At 35.2% G+C, this 17,764-nt stretch overlaps 2 protein-coding genes across 2 annotated transcripts; one reads left to right on the top strand and one right to left on the bottom strand.

Moving 5' to 3' along the window:
• Nucleotides 1-1,701: 1,701 nt before the first annotated feature.
• On the top strand, nucleotides 1,702-11,058 carry LOC110909944 (pre-mRNA-splicing factor ATP-dependent RNA helicase DEAH7). Its single transcript, XM_022154663.2, has 11 exons — nucleotides 1,702-1,770; nucleotides 2,670-2,769; nucleotides 3,834-4,004; nucleotides 4,423-4,695; nucleotides 5,072-5,301; nucleotides 6,692-6,868; nucleotides 6,968-7,039; nucleotides 7,133-7,309; nucleotides 7,403-7,464; nucleotides 7,987-8,139; nucleotides 9,304-11,058. Exons 2-11 carry the CDS (start codon nucleotides 2,682-2,684, stop codon nucleotides 10,901-10,903), a joined length of 3,003 nt encoding a protein of 1,000 aa, XP_022010355.1. The 5' UTR covers nucleotides 1,702-1,770; nucleotides 2,670-2,681; the 3' UTR covers nucleotides 10,904-11,058.
• A 593-nt stretch (nucleotides 11,059-11,651) lies between these two features.
• Nucleotides 11,652-17,530, bottom strand: LOC110911309 (polygalacturonase At1g48100). Its single transcript, XM_035984079.1, has 6 exons — nucleotides 16,744-17,530; nucleotides 15,940-16,104; nucleotides 15,594-15,638; nucleotides 15,276-15,483; nucleotides 15,123-15,204; nucleotides 11,652-12,362 (listed from the first exon to the last, which is right to left on the bottom strand). The coding sequence occupies exons 1-6, from the start codon at nucleotides 17,146-17,148 to the stop codon at nucleotides 11,891-11,893; spliced, it is 1,377 nt and encodes a 458-aa protein (XP_035839972.1). The 5' UTR covers nucleotides 17,149-17,530; the 3' UTR covers nucleotides 11,652-11,890.
• Between the last annotated feature and the right edge of the window lie 234 nt (nucleotides 17,531-17,764).

The following is a 17,764-nucleotide window of genomic DNA, read 5'->3' as shown; positions in this document are numbered from 1 at the left end:
TACTTACGAAGAAATGAAGAATAACAGTTTTAGAATTCAAAGTTAAATCTTAAATATGCTATGCTAAAAGAACACCCAAAACAACATACATTAATTAGTGATTACATTACTTTTTATTTGTTCTTAAATTTAATTATTTGGTTTTATATTTTATTATTCTTGCTGAATTTGTTTTCAAATTTACTTATTTGGTTTTGTAATTTTATTTTATTGTTCTTACTGAATTAAAGTTGGTCTTTTGTGGCTCTAGCTTATGTATTATGTTAAGTTGTTAACCAACCCATCATATCAACTGTGTGAATCTAGCTCATGTATGATGTTTCATTGTTAACTCACCCATGCCGCCATATTGGCTGAATTTGTAAGCACCGAGCCGCAACGTGGTGCTCATATATGATGTTTAATTGTTTAACTAACCTATGCCGGCTGAATGTGCAAGCCTCAGCCGCAACACGATGGGGTCTTACATCTAGTTAAATTCACTTTTACTCAATATTTACATATCATTGTTGCATTAGCACACTTTAATTCAATCACTTTCTTTAATTACATTCAATTTATTTTAGTCCAAAATATCATTTACGTTTTACAATTCATTTTACAATTTTTTTAACAGAAATCATAAGTTAGCCTATTTTATTAATCAATCAGTTTTTGGTTAATCAGTTTGGTTTATTCGGTTAAACTAACAGTTTTTCGTTTGGTTCGTTTTATTTCGGTTAATAGCCAAAACCAAACTTTGCTAAAACTTTTGCTTATAATATATGCAATTGAGATACAAATACATGAAATGAAAGTATAAAATATGACATACATAAATAAGAGGTATAAAAGCCAGATATATATATATATGAAAATATGAATGGTTCGATTCAGTTAATTTTAGTTATAAGTGTTATTTTGTTTCGAGTCAAAACATGTACGAGTCAAAATAAAATTAAAATTTAAAATTGGATAATTATATTACCTTTTTACTAAAATTATAAATGCATTTATAGTGATATGATATAACTATTCACTTACACATAATGATCATGTCAAACCTAGAAAACCTTGCAACGAAGCGCACCCTAATCTAAGAGGGTGTTTGGAGTTGAATTTTGAAAATAGATTATGCGTTTTGAATAATCGGAATCATATAATTAACTGTAACAAAACGTGATGTTGAAATATAGTGTTTTGATTTGATTAAGTTGCTTGATATCACAATAATCAGATAATACAACTATTTGAGTGTTTGTCAAATATATATTTAAAAAAATAAACAAGTGAAAATCTTTTTTTAAACGCAAATAATCAAAAGTTAGGGACTAAATGGCAGACAACAAAATTATTTTAACTAAAATGGCAAGAAAAAAACTTTTAGACCAGACAGATGGTGACGATGATAGAAGGTTGTGATGAGATGGGTGGTGGTCGATGAAAATGACAAAAGTTAGAGACTAAATGACAGAAAACAAAACTATTTAGACTAAAATGACAGCCCAAACCTAAAATTGCAATTTACTTTTATATTTATAAGGAAATTTTGAATTGGGCCATTTGGTTAACTAGGGTTTTGAATTTGGGCCTTAAGTTACTTGGGGTTTTGAATTTGGGCCTTGAGTTAATTGGGGTTTTGATTAGGTCGGTGGTGGACTCCCATCACTTCAACAAAATAAAATTGAATTACGTTAAAAAAAAAAGTTGAATTGAATAAATCTAGGGTGGGCGTCAACCGGAGGAGCGAACGTTGGAGAATATTGGCGCCATTTTGTATTATACGTAGTGGTACGTCTCTAATCTCTTCTACGATCCGATCCATTGTAGTTTATCGTAGGTTTATACCACTCGATTTGAACGTAACAAAAAGTTTATACCTAATTTATTGTAGTTTATTGTAGATCGTGTTCTTGTTCTTGTTTGTTTGTTAATTTTAGGCAACGGACGAAAACGATCGTCGATGAACACAGATGAGCACAAACTTATGTTCATAAACACAAATGGCAACAAACGAACACAAACAGACGATCATGAAAAGATATATAGTACACTCACACTTATTAAATATTTTATTTATTAAAACTTTTAAGTTTTGAAAAAGTATATCGTACATTACGAACGTACTGGACAGCGTGCGTGATTTGTTATATAACATGCGTGATTAATGTTTTCAATATGCGTGATTATTGTGTTTCAACATGCGTGATTTTGGATTTTTGAGTTATAACGTGCGTGATTTTAAAATGAACGTGCGTAATTACCTGTCGTACGTGATGTACGTTAAGCCGTAATGTATGTTAACCTTCCTCTTAAGTTTTTAGGTAAAATATAAAAAACTAAAAAAACTTATGAACTATCGAACATAAATGAACATGTTACCGAATGTTCACGAACATAAATGAACGAACATGGCCTCTGTTCATGTTTGTTCTTTTAACCTAGCGAATGGAATATCTTGTTCGTGTCCGTTTGTTTAATAAGCGAATCAACACAAACGAACTTCCCGCTGAACGGCTGTTCGTTGAACGTTTGGTTCGTTTGCAGCCCTACAAACTAGTTATAAATGCTCAAAAGGATTAATAAATACTCAGTTTGTGTTTGTGCATGCATGCATTACATCAGTGTGTCTATATGTTTGTTTGTAGGCAACAGAATGACGGTTAATTAAATAAAATCTGTTTTTGCAGGCTGTTAACAACATGTGGTCTAGCTTATTCAACACAAAAGAAGTGTTGGAACCGGATGAAACAAGCCGTTGTGGATTACTGAAGAGAAAATCGCTATTAGGTTAGTTCTTAAAGTTAAATGTTAATTAACTTTATGGTTTGTGTCCTGTTTGATTTGTTATTAGTCATGCTTCTTAGTTCGTTCTAGCGTGGTTTCGGGCCGTTTTGTAGGTTTCTGTGGTTTGGACTGAGTTTTGCACACCCAAAAAATTCATAGTTGTTAATGGCTAATAGCGACAAATAGCGATAAGGTACCTATATGCTACATAGCGAATAACGATAAATAGTGATACACTAGAATTTAAATATATATATATATATACATACAGGGGAAGGTTTAAATGAGAACGCTAAATATTGTGAGAACCGTGAGAACGAATAAAAAAACCACGAGAACTTGGTCAAAAACAATTCAAATTCAGATTTTTTTTACACTTGTCATTATTATTCGAATACAATGTTAGACATTTAATTTACATGTTTAAATTTACGTGAATTCGTATATAAAGAAAATTTACACATGTGTAAGTTTGCCATTAACACATGTGTAAATCTGTTATATTTACACATGTGTAAAAAATCTAATAAGCGTGATTTTGAGAGTAGAATAGAATTATTTGATGATGTAAATTCTTTTTTTATGTTGTATTTTATTTACAATGAGGATTGTATTAAAAGAATTTGGCTTTGATTGATTTTCTCATTCGTTCTCACGGTTCTCGCAATATTTAGCGTTCTCAAGATAACCCTCCCCTATGTATGTATTATATCAAAATACCCTGGTATATACGCTATTTTACATGTATATTTAACAAAAACCTAAAATCCAGCTATATTATAGCTATATTTAATCGCGATTTATATTTAAAAAAATACAAAAACAAAAAAGAATAACTGAAATCCTGCTATTTATCGCTACATGCCTTGTAGCGACCTTCGACCTATTCGCTACGCTATTCGCTATAGCGACCATAACGACCGCTATTGACAACTATGCATAATTTTGATTAATCTTATACCTTAGCTGAACTTTTCAAATATACTACGAATGTTCTGGTACTAAAGATGAATGTGAATTAACCTATTCGTCTAATCTGACTCTGATCTTTTTTCTTAATGTTACAGAGCATGATGCGCATAGAAGTTATCACAAGCATGAGTCCAAAAGAGCAAACATGGAACCAAGGAGATATCAAGCAGACGAGGCTAAAAGAAGTCAAAGCAGAGACAGAGGGGAGCACAAAGACTATTATGGGAACAAGAGAAGAAAATATGAGCGTTCAAGGAGGTCGTCTGGTAAGTGAAAAATAACATGTCTCTTTTTCACTTATTTAACTAACTGAATGAGAAATTAACAGTTTGTGATAGATAGAGGATCCTGTACATTAATCCAGAAGTGTGAGAAGTGTATTATAACACTATATAACACCATATAAACACCGTATAACACTATGTAACATCATATAACACTATATTTTGTCTGATAGCATGTCTATGATAGATGTATAGTGTTATATTTGTTATATAGTGTTATATGGTGGTATATGGTGTTACATGGTGTTACATGGTGTTACATAGTGTTATACGGTGTTCATATGGTGTTATATATAGTGTTATAATACACTTCTCACACTTCTGGATTAATGTACAGGATCCCTACCCGTTTATGATATATATTAATAATACATTAATAAAGCGTGTTTTGATATTGCAGGTAGAACTGATTCGGATGGTGGAAGATGGGAATGCGATGATGTTTCCCATTCTCTAGCTCCAATTAAGGCATCTGGATCAATTAGATCTTCACCTTCAAGATCTAGTGGAACGCAGATGACACACGCTCAAACCAAAAAACGATCTCAGCGTGCTGCTGATAATAACCAGTGGGAAGAAAGACAACTTATGAGATCGGGTGCCGTTAGAGATAAAGAAATGCAAACTGAATTTGACGATGAGGAAGAACGCAAGGTTATTCTTCTTGTTCATGGTATGAATTTTTACCATTTTACCCTTTTCATGAAATGCAAACTTCCGTTTTGCTCCCTGTGGTTTGGTCACTTTAACGGTTTTGCCCCAAACCTTTAAAAATAGCCATTTTCCTCCAATAGTTTGCTATGGTTTTTCCATTTTGCTCCCCGCCTCTAACTCCATCCAAATTGTCTGTTTTTCCATTTTGCTCCCCGCAGGGAGCAAAATGGAAAAATCATAGCAAACTATTGGAGGAAAATGGCTATTTTTAAAAGGTTGGGGCAAAACCGTTAAAGTGACCAAACCACAGGGAGCAAAACAGAAGTTTACTCTTTTAAGAATTTGAGTTTACTTTCTAAGATGTTTGGGATTGCTCACTTGGTGAAACTTTGCAGAAACAAAGCCTCCGTTTTTGGATGGAAGAAGTGTGTTCGGTAAGCAAGCAGACCCCATAATGCCCGTAAAAGATCCAACATCCGATATGGCAATTATTTCAAGAAAAGGTTCAAAACTTGTTCGCGAAATCCATGAAAAACAAAGCATTAGTAAATCTCGTCAGCGGTTTTGGGAGCTTGCTGGTTCAAAACTCGGTGATATTCTCGGTGTTGAAAAGTCAACAGAACAGGTTAATATTTTTGGCCATATATTTTTTATTTTAGTCAATACTTTTTTTTATCAAGGTTTTTTTTTTTTTTTTTTTGAGTGAATTTCAAGTTTTGTCCTTTATCTTTAGGCCATTTTGCAAGTTTTGTCCTTTATGTTTAAATTTGACGAGTTTTGTCCTTTATGTTTAAAAATCAAGCACGTTTTGTCCTTTATGCTTGATTTTTAAGGACAAAACGTGCTTGATTTTTTAAACATAAAGGACAAAACGTGTTTGATTTTTAAACATAAAGGGTAAAACGTGCTTGATTTTTAAACATAAAGGACAAAACTCGTCAAATTTAAACATAAAGGACAAAACTTGCAAAGTGGCCTAAAGATAAAGGACAAAACTTGAAATTCACTCTTTTTTTTTTTTTTAAGATTAAAATATATTTCATTCCAATAATTTGGGCAAATTACATAAGGATAGCAGGTAGACGAGCAACAAACAGCGCCACCATCCCTTTCTGAATAGAAAACCCTAATCTACTAAAAACAAAGCCTCGCCCCTGAGGGGTCGAAAAGTTGTTGTGGACCACATGCTGAACTCTAGACAAGAACCGAACCGCCTCCGGCGCCAAGGAGCCAACGTGTCAATACTTAATACACGTTTTCTTCATCAAGTCCACCCATATGTTGAAAATAATTTTTAGTCCACCAAATATATATCTGATTCCACTTGTCTAAAGACGATAATATCCTTGTATTGACCGGACATATTTTTATAGGTTCTTTGTCTTTTGAAAGATCGTAAGGGTATTTTTGGTGGGATTTACTGAGTATGAATTTAGGGCTGCAAACGAACAGAACGAACACAAACGAGACCTTGTTCGTGTTCGTTAGTTAAAGAATATATGTGTTCACGAACAGTTCATGAACACTTATCGAACGAGATTTTATGTTCGTGTTCGTTTGTTAAGGGAATAAACTTGTTCGTGTTTGTTTGTTAATGTTTGGCAACGAACGAAAACGAAGATTGATGAATACAAATGGAAACAAACAAACACAAACACGCTTTCATGAATGGATCATATAATACACTAACACTTATTAAATATTTTATTTGTCGGGATCTTGTAATATTTTAATAAAATATAAAAACGAAACACTAATGAACTATCGAACACGTTATCGAACGTTCATGAACATAAATGAACGAACACGACCTTTGTTCATGTCTGTTCATTTAAATAAATGAACGAAATTTCTTGTTCGTGTTCGTTTGTTTAATAAACAAACGAACATAAACAAACTTCCTACCGAACAGTTCACAAACTGTTCGCCGAACGTTTGGTTCGTTTACAGCCCTAAGTATGATGATGATGATGATTCTATTAACTTTTAAATATTTTGTTTTAATGACATACTAGATTGATGCTGATACCGCTGTAGTTGGTGAAGATGGCGAGGTTGATTTTAAGGAAGATGCAAAGTTTGCTCAACATCTTAAAAAAGGCGAAGCAGTAAGCGACTTTGCAAAGTCGAATTCACTTGCACAACAACGCCAATATCTTCCTATATTTTCTGTTCGGGATGAATTGCTGCAGGTATGAAATTGAATTTTGTTTAATCAAACCTGTAGTCAATAACAACGGTTTTATTTATCTGACCTTTTATTTCCTTTTTTCTATTATTTTGTAAAATAGGTGGTGAGGGAGAATCAGGTGGTGGTGGTTGTAGGCGAAACTGGTTCCGGAAAAACAACACAATTAACGCAGGTAACTTTTAGTAGACCACAGTGTTGTTTAATCTACGATGTCGAGTCTGAATATTATTTGGTTGTTTAACATGTTTACAACTTATTTTTGCAGTATTTGCATGAAGAGGGATATACAAATAATGGAATAGTTGGTTGTACTCAACCAAGACGTGTGGCGGCAATGAGTGTTGCGAAAAGAGTCAGCGAAGAAATGGAAACCGAACTTGGAGATCTGGTTGGTTACGCTATTCGTTTTGAAGACGTGACTGGGCCCAAGACTGTTATAAAGGTAATTTACTTTAATTAATCCTTGTGGTAGATCACTTTTTTATTAGGAAGTATTGATAGATTGATTCAAATGTGTATGTTCTTTCATTTGCAGTACATGACTGACGGTGTGCTTCTGCGTGAAACATTGAAAGATGCTGATCTTGACAAATACCGGTAAGTATTATCTAATACCAGACCTGATGGTGTGCGTAATATATAAATGAGTAAACTGCCATTTTGGTCCCTGTGGTTTGGTCAATTTTGCCACTTTAGTCCAAAACTCAAACTTTTTGCATCTGGGTCCCTGTGGTTTCAGTTTTATTGCCATTTTGGTCCAAAAATAAAATCAGGTCATATTTGTCTTATAAAATCCTGTTATTTTGTCATTTTCTGCAGGGGCAAAATGATCATTTTTTTTTATAAATAAATACCATATTTTATAAGACAAATATGACCTGATTTGCCCCTGAGGAAAATGACAAAATTGCAGGATTTTATAAGACAAGTATGAGTTGATTTCATTTTTGGACCAAAATGGCAATAAAACTGAAACCACAGGGACCCAGATGCAAAAGGTTTGAGTTTTGGACTAAAGTGGCAAAAGTAACCAAACCTCAGGGACCAAAATGGCAGTTTACCCTATATAAATATATAATTATTTATTTAACTTGTCTAAATTTTCATGTAATATTGCAGTGTTGTAGTGATGGACGAAGCCCATGAAAGATCATTAAACACTGATGTCTTATTCGGGATCCTTAAAAAAGTAGTTGCAAGACGTCGAGACTTCAAGCTTATCGTTACTTCTGCCACCCTCGATGCACAGAAATTTTCCAACTTCTTTGGGAGGTAATTTCAGTGTGCCCATGTATCTATAGTTAAGAGAAAACATATATCACGTACAAGTGGCAAATATGTAACGGGTCGGTTTGGGTTGGGTAAATGGGTCAGGTTGAGTCGAGTCGACCTGGAACAGTTTTATTCAAATAGTTCTTTTTTATTCTAATTATTGCCTTATTGGGTTGACTGGTCATTGGACTCTCTCCTTTTTATCTTTTTTTTGAGTAAAATGTCATTTTCGTCCCTGAGGTTTGGCTAATTTTGCGACTTTTTCCGCTTCTGGATCCAAAAGCTTTGAAATCTTGCCATTTTCATCCAACTTGTTAACTCCATCCATTTTTAAACGTTAAGTCAAGGGTATATTCGTCTTTTAGACATTCTTTGTAATGATTAAAGGGTTTGGGTCGGGAGAAAGTCAACAGAGGTGCATCTTTATTTCTTATAGTTTTTCTATTTTAATAAAAATGTCTAAAAAGACGGAAATGCCCCTCATTTAACGGAGAAAATGGATGGAGGTAACGCCTTGGATGAAAATAGCAAGATTTCAAACCTTTTGGATTCAGATGCAAAAAAACAAACCTTTGGACGAAAGTTGCAGAATTAGCCAAAACTCAAGTAAGCAAATGGTGTTTTACTATCTTCTATTTTTAATTGTGATCTGTTTGACTTGTTAAGATATAAGAGAGTCTTTATTGACCCATTTTATAAGTAAATGGGTCGAATTTGCCACCTCTGATACTATCATGTGTCAATATGACTTCAGTATCACTTATGATATTGTTTTTACGAGTAAATTACATTTTTGGCCCCTGTGGTTATATCACTTTTACTATATTAGCCCAAAATAAGAATTTTTAACATATATGCCCCCATGGTCTCTATAACTAACCATTTTGGCCCCTAAGTCTAACCATTTTGGCCCCCATGGTCTCTATAACTAGCCATTTTGGCCCCTAAGTCTAACCATTTTGGCCCCCATGGTCTCTATAACTAGCCATTTTGGCCCCCATGATCTCTAGACTTAGGGGCTAAAATAGTTAGTTATAGAGACCATGGGGGCAGATATGTTAAAAATTCTTATTTTGGGCTAATATAGTAAAAGTGATATAACCACAGGGGCCAAAAACGTAATTTACTCTTGTTTTTACTAAATAACTAAATTACTCTTTGCAGTGTTCCAATCTTCCGTATCCCCGGGAGAACATTTCCGGTTCAAATTCTGTACAGTAAAAGCCCCTGCGAAGATTATGTCGAAGCCGCTGTAAAACAAGCAATGACGATCCACATCACCCGCCCGCCTGGCGACATACTAATATTCATGACGGGTCAAGACGAAATCGAAGCCACATGTTACGCACTATCAGAGCGTATGCAACATCTCGTTTCAACCACAAGCGGAAAAGCGCGCAACCTTTTAATCCTCCCTATGTACTCGCAACTCCCAGCCGACTTACAAGCAAAAATCTTTGAAAAACCCGAAGACGGGGCCCGCAAATGCATCGTGGCGACAAACATCGCGGAGACGTCGTTAACCGTGGATGGGATTTATTACGTTATCGACACGGGGTACGGTAAAATGAAGGTGTATAATCCTCGTATGGGTATGGATGCTCTCCAGGTGTTTCCTGTCAGCCGGGCTGCTGCTGACCAACGGGCCGGGCGGGCTGGGCGGACTGGGCCCGGGACTTGCTACCGTCTTTATACAGAAAACGCGTACCTAGACGAAATGCTTGCGCAACCAGTCCCCGAAATTCAACGGACTAATCTTGGAAACGTCGTGTTGTTACTTAAGTCGCTTAACGTCGAAAACTTACTGGATTTCGACTTCATGGACCCACCGCCGCAAGATAATATTGTTAACTCGATGTACCAGCTGTGGGTTTTGGGTGCATTGAGCAACACAGGTAGTTTAACGAATGTCGGGTGGAAGATGGTCGAGTTCCCACTCGATCCACCATTAGCCAAAATGCTTCTAATAGGAGAACGGTTTAAATGTCTAAACGAAGTTGTTACAATCATCTCGATGCTTTCGGTCCCGTCCGTATTTTTCCGACCCAAAGACCGAGCAAAGGAAAGTGATGACGCTAGAGAGAAGTTCTTCGTGTCGGAATCCGACCATTTAACGTTACTGAACGTATACCAACAGTGGAAAGCTAACGAATACCGCGGAGACTGGTGTAACGATCACTATCTACAATTAAAGGCGCTTCAAAAAGCCCGGGAGGTTCGATCGCAACTGTTAGACATATTAAAAACGCTAAAGATTGGGCTGTCCTCATGCGGGCCAAATTGGGATATTGTACGGAAAGCAATCTGTTCGACTTATTTTCATAACGCTGCAAGAATGAAAGGTGTGGGGGAATATGTGAACTGTCGGAACGGAATGCCGTGCCATCTGCACCCGAGCTCGGCTCTTTACGGGTCGGGGGACATGCCGGATTATGTGGTGTACCATGAGCTTATACTGACGACGAAAGAATACATGCAATGTGTGACTTGTGTCGACCCACGGTGGTTAGCTGAACTGGGGCCGATGTTTTTCTCGGTTAAGGATTCGGATACATCGATGTTGGAACAAACAAAGAAGCGAAAAGACGAGAAGTCGGTCATGGAAGAGGAAATCGAGAGGTTGATAAAAGAAGAGGCGGAAGCAGAGATGAGAAAAAAGGCGGAGGAGAGGGAGAAGATGAAGAAACGACAACAGACAATCTGCATGCCGGGATGGAAGCAAGGTTCTTCGACGTATCCCCAACATAAAAGACCGGGTTTGTGAAGTGTTATTACCCTGAGATCTATGTACGTAGATTTTAAAAGACTTGGTTTTGCTATCCAAAAAGGGGTAGCGGCGCAGCTTGTTGCCCGTTTACCAACTATCTCGATGTAAAGATCGTTTAAACGTTATAAAATTCAAATTTGATAAAAAGTAAACGCTAACTCTATTTGCCATGAGCATGTATCATCCAAAAGAAAAAAGAAACAAAAAAAACTAACCGTTTGAGATGCTGACAACTAACTAAATAACATAAAAATAAACTTAACCTTTACAAAGTTTGACAACTTAAGAAAAATATCAACCCCAACAGTAGCAAACACATAGATATGTACAGAGAGATAACAAGCTGTTTTACATGTATACGGGTAGTATAACCTTATACGAGCTGTATACAATTGTATACGAACAATATAATGTTATACGGCCAAATGTATATGGGTAAGAGAAATTGGTGGAACCCGATGTATACAGGCCGTATAACATTATACGACCCGTATAAACATATCATATACATTGTATACGACCAAAATTTTGTTCATACGACCCGTATAGAATAAAGTCAACTGACAAAGGCTGTGTTTGTCAATTGACTTTATCCTATACGAGCCGTATGTATACACCATGTGAGAATAAGATTTTACCATGGGGGATTATTAACTCCCATAGATATACAAACACATAAGAACAAGTGAACAACCAACAAAACTCAAAGTATCAACTATACTTGATACAATATATATTGGTTTGGGTAAAATTTGCGGGTAATTGGGTATATATATATATCGGGTAATCGGGTCGGGTATTACTATATCCTATACCCGTACACAAACCCGAAAAAAATAAAAATTTATACCCAGACCCAGACCCATACCCATACCCATACCCATCAGGTTTTGGGTAAACTCGTCGGGTTCGGGTTTTTTTTTGCCATCCTTACTATATATTAACTAACTAAACAACTATACTTAATACAATGTGTATCTATCTCTAATCGTTTCGTCCGTCTAAAAGACAATAGACTGGCGGGATGGTCATCGTCTCTATCTCCCCATACACATTCCAACAAAATGCATCCAACATCGCGTGCCCTTCAACAGGAAACAACTCCACTTCGGATAAACTTATGTATCTACAAGGAACCGAGTCGCTACAAGCAAAATGCACGGGTGAGCTTCTAACGTTGTATGTCCCTTTTATGTTCTTGTACTCGATGTTTGACACAACCACTGCTGATGTCTGGTTTAAGCATCGTTTTCTTGGGCAATAGAACTGGTCGATAATGATTGGATTCCTCACGTTTTCCATTAAAATGTTTTCGTATTTCACATGATTAACAGCGCCGTATCCACCTTGCCATGTCTTGATCCTAACTCCGTTTTTTGTTCGTGTTATTGTTGAGTCCCTTACCGTGATGTTCGAAACCCATGCCCATGAATTCTGATTGCCTAAACTTCCTATGCTGAATCATACATAGCAAAATGATGTAACAAATGTATGACAAAAGCGTTAACTATAAGTTAGAGCCTTAACCAGTGGACTACTTAGTTATTTATAAAGTGGTCCACTGGTTAAGGCTCTAACTTATAGTAGTGAGTTGCCGTTCAAAAAAAAGCGTTAACTATAATTTTCTAGGTGTCTGGTCTATCTATCAGTCGCATACCCAATTATAAAATTGTGTTTTATATCCGTTAAGTACTTGTATGTTGCTCATTACCCATCGCGCTTGGGATATTGGGTATGCATTGCCATTTCTCGAGACCCAAATTTAAACTCACCCTAAAAACTGGCTTAAAATTGCAAGTAGGAAATTACATTAGTTCTATAATATTGAGAACTAGTTGATGCCCCGCCCACATTGCGGGGCGATGGCCGAATAATTCTCAATCAATTAAAAAAAGACTACTATAATTTTGCTAGGAAAAAAAAACAAAAACGATGATAAGACCGTAATTTTGGGCTTGGGACAAAACTGTAATTTTTCAGGACTAATGAGTCAGTGTTAGGCGGCTCCTTGACATGAAAAAAAATTAAATCGAGTAAACCAATTAAAACAAAAAACCTTTATAGTTTTGCTAAAAAAACTAAAACGATGGGGAAAACGTAATTTTTAACTGAGGGCGAAATCATAATTTTAATTCGGGGATAAATCGTAAATTAAATGGACCAACGGGGAGTGCCAGGAAGCTGCCGGCACAACTGTAATTTTACACTGGGAGCAAAATTGTAATTTCACCAGGAAAACAAACAAAAATAATGGGCAAAATGTAAATTTAAGTTGAGGGCAAAATCGTAACTTGGCTGTGAGAAAAAAAAAACTAACGGCAAAATTATAAATTTATACGGGGCAAAATCGTAATTTTGAACTGAGGGCAAAATTGGAAATTTTAGTTGGGAGCAAAAACGTAAATTTGTTTTTAAGTGGGGGGTAAAAACATAATTTTGAACTGATGGGAAAATCGTAATTTTAAGGGAAAAAACTAATGGCAAAACTGTAAATTGAAACGAGGCAAAATCGTAATTTTTAACCGGGGGCAAAATTGAAATATTTAGCTGGGAGCGAAAGCGTAAATTTTTTTTTAAGTGGGGGCAAAAACATAATTTTGCACTGGTGGCAAAATCGTAATTTTAAAGCGGGAAAAATCGTAAATTTGTTAGACCAATAGGGGAGTACCAGGCAGCTGCCTGGCACTATTCTTTTGCCGCCCATTTAGCCCAATAAAGGGGCAGGGCTATTCCCGCTGACACGCCGACTTTGTGTTTTGTAGTTGTTGATAATTCCAACTTTTTAAAGAGTGTCATTATAAGATAAAACTTTTATCAAATGTTTTAGGTAAATTGGATTTAAATAATCAAATCCGGCTATTTTTGGCTAATAACAATAATCTCAACTGAGTTTATTCAGACAGTGGTCCAACCTTTTTCATTTTGTTTGTATAATGGATCGCTGTTCAAAAAAACATAACGGAGTTAAGGTTTTTTTTCCGAATTACAAACTGATGTTTTAGAGCTTCTGATCAGAATGAGGATACGAGTTGACCGATGTAAAATTTACTTCGAAACAGTGCTCCAAACGACGAAAACGGTTCTTCACTTCGGGTGTTTAAACTTCCAGTAAACAAAAATCAAGCTATTTGGAGCACCGTTTGAGGTAAGTTTTATATCAATCGACTCATATCCTTGTTCTGGTCAAAAACCCTAAAACATCGGTTTGGAACTCGGAAAAAAAACTTAACTCCGTTACGTTATTTTAAAGCGGGAAAAATCGTAAATTTGTTAGACCAATAGGGGAGTACCAGGCAGCTGCCTGGCACTATTCTTTTGCCGCCCATTTAGCCCAATAAAGGGGCAGGGCTATTCCCGCTGACACGCCGACTTTGTGTTTTGTAGTTGTTGATAATTCCAACTTTTTAAAGAGTGTCATTATAAGATAAAACTTTTATCAAATGTTTTAGGTAAATTGGATTTAAATAATCAAATCCGGCTATTTTTGGCTAATAACAATAATCTCAACTGAGTTTATTCAGACAGTGGTCCAACCTTTTTCATTTTGTTTGTATAATGGATCGCTGTTCAAAAAAACATAACGGAGTTAAGGTTTTTTTTCCGAATTACAAACTGATGTTTTAGAGCTTCTGATCAGAATGAGGATACGAGTTGACCGATGTAAAATTTACTTCGAAACAGTGCTCCAAACGACGAAAACGGTTCTTCACTTCGGGTGTTTAAACTTCCAGTAAACAAAAATCAAGCTATTTGGAGCACCGTTTGAGGTAAGTTTTATATCAATCGACTCATATCCTTGTTCTGGTCAAAAACCCTAAAACATCGGTTTGGAACTCGGAAAAAAAACTTAACTCCGTTACGTTATTTTTAACGACGGACCATTATACAAACAAAATGAAAAAAGTTGGGACTACTAGCGAGAGTAAACTCAGTTGAGATTATTATTATTATTGGCCCAAAACAGCCAAATTGAATTATTTAAATCCAATTTTCCGATGTTTTATAAAGTGTCATTAGAAATACCAAAATGAATGATGGAATAGGTTTGAATCCTTTTGTGACTAACATTTTCTTATTACAAAATATGAGTCAAACTACATTTTATTTCTAAAACTATAGATATAACATGAGTGTTGTTGACTGATTTTGTAAAGCATCACTAAAAGCAAACTTTTGTTGTGGTGTATGATATTATTGATATACATATTGATGTTACCTAATCCCATGACCATGTACACAAGTGATGTTCTTTATATCAACATCATAACAACCTGATCCAATTGACACGCAATCATCACCTGCCACGTCATCAAATTCACTAAATCAAATTATGCAAATAGGACAAGTGTAACGGTGACAAATTATGTACCGTTGGAAATGATCGAGTTGTGAATCTGAACATCGTTGGTGTTCTCGATGTGAATCCCGTCAGTGTTTGGGCTAGAGGCTGGTGCGGATATGAAAATTGAATCGATACGAACACTTACACACCTATCGAACCTCACGTTGAAATGTGGGCTATCTTTGATCTTAAGTTCTTGTAATTTCAAATTCGCGCACATTACAAATCTTATGGCCTAACATTTGTAATGATTAAACTTGTACTCATTATTGCATGATGTATTTACAAGTGAGAACAACAAAACAATTTTTTCCGTAACGTATAAGTATTAATGGAGTCACTTACACTTGGGCTATCACACGGTCCCGGTAAAGTCGAGCCATTTGGTCCCTGTATGGTTGTAGTAGTCACATGTGCATTAGTTATATTAACGATAAACTCTATAAATCTGGGAAAAACCCTCTTGTGGGAATCGAACTCAGAACCTAACGGAAATGCTTTTGATGATAAAAGTGAAAGTTAGGAATGTAACTAGTCAAATTAACTGTATATATATTTTGGGTTATATTTTAGATTACCAAAATTGAATTTGTCTTACTTTAGATAGTTTGTCCTAAATCATAATATTAAAATTGCTATTAAAATTTGAATAAAGTCTAACAATATACTAGAAAATTAATGTAGAATGTACCTTGTGAGGTTTGCAAGGAAGATCCCACCATTGTTGTCCCCTTCCATCTATGAGACCTCTACCTTTAATGATCATTTGGTTAATCCTATAAAACACCAACCATTTGTGTCTCTTGTTTTTGGGCCATGACTCTGGTCCATCTGGTGGCATCAATGTTCCATCAACCTTCAATTTTTAAGAAATATATATAAAAGATAAAAAACTAATCCTTTGCAAAAGTTGTGGCAATTATTGAATAAAAAGGTTAAAACTATGCGTAGGAAAACTCGTCAATGTATTTTTAGAAACATATAAAAAGGATTCGAATTTATCTGTAGCGAAGACTGATGCAAAAGCAGTTGGTGACAATGTCCTTTGACGGCCCAAAACCACTACATGGTCATCTGCGACGATTTTGGCCATCACAGATGATCGTTTGTGTTTAGGGAACTCATGTCTAATTTAACAATTCCTGGGACCCACACTCACAACCAATAACGTGATGACACTTAGCCAATTTTTGAAGGAAGACGCCAAAAATTTCTAAAAATGCTACATAGTCTCCAAGTCGGGGAAGAGTCTAAGTCTAACCTTTCGTTTTTTTCTTTTCCACCACAATTTTAAACGAGCATAACCTTTTCATATGATAATATTGAAAAAAAATACACCAAATTAAAGAGAATTCATGAGTTTCATAAACCTAGATGTTTTCAATGTTTATTTTGGTAAATTCACTTGATCAATGTATATTTTGGTGATTTTCCAAAAAATATGTTATTATAGCACATAATGTCATGCATATAAGGTGGATAAAAATATAGGTACCTGAAATATTATTGGAGATTTACATGGACCTTTGAATATGGTGGATTGTATGATGAAATAATAACCATGAGGAACCAAGAGCATAGGTAAATAGAATGGACTTTGACTTTGACTTTGACATGCACATTTCCATGCTTCCTTGAAGGCATTGGTATCATCTTCTAAACCATCTCCTATAGCACCAAACTTTCTAACATCAAATATCCCATCACCATCAACATCACATGTGTAGGGTGCATTAGAAGGTGAAGGAGAATGATGCTTGTGTTTATTTTCATGATCATGATGATTGTGATGATCATGATGTTGATGATGGTGATGGTGCTCAAGTCTAGCTTGGGTATAAAAAATACAAAAACATAAACAAGATGCCAAAAAAGGTATGGAGATATGAAAATAAGTCATTGTAGACTTTTAGTTTGTTTACAAAGATATGTGATATGCTATATATACATACCAACTTCAACTTAAGTAACTAATAATGAAATGAAGCTAAAGGAAACTTAAATGTTTAAAAAGTTCTCTTTCAATATAGAATATTCTTCAAGTAAAACTACTAGTCATGAGGTTAGGTGGTTTACTAGAATATTTGTAAGAAGTGAGAAAAAGTTATATTATATACGATTTTATTTATATTGTTTTATGGTCTAAATAGATATATTTTGTTAATCATGATACACATGATGGTTTTACATGATTTTTTTTGTTGATTTTGATTCACATGAGGGTTTTATGATATGATTTTCTTGTTATTGTAGTATTATGTTGTACAATATAAAACAATTGAGATAAAAACCAGAAAAAATAATAATCATAGAACATATATAAGTCGAGATTATACGTAAATATAACCCTAACTACACAATTAGTAAGATTAACGCGACAACTCACTTTGTATCGCATCTCTCCGCTCACGCAAACTTATGCTGTTAGACACACTTATGTGATGACTTCTAGTTTACATTAACAAGTCGTTTGGGGTTGCAATCTTTGTGATGAATTCTAGTTTACATTAACAAGT

Source organism: Helianthus annuus, chromosome 15 (genome assembly GCF_002127325.2).
Source record: "Helianthus annuus cultivar XRQ/B chromosome 15, HanXRQr2.0-SUNRISE, whole genome shotgun sequence".
Taxonomy (NCBI): Eukaryota; Viridiplantae; Streptophyta; class Magnoliopsida; order Asterales; family Asteraceae; genus Helianthus; species Helianthus annuus.
This window is presented reverse-complemented; position numbering and strand designations above follow the sequence as displayed.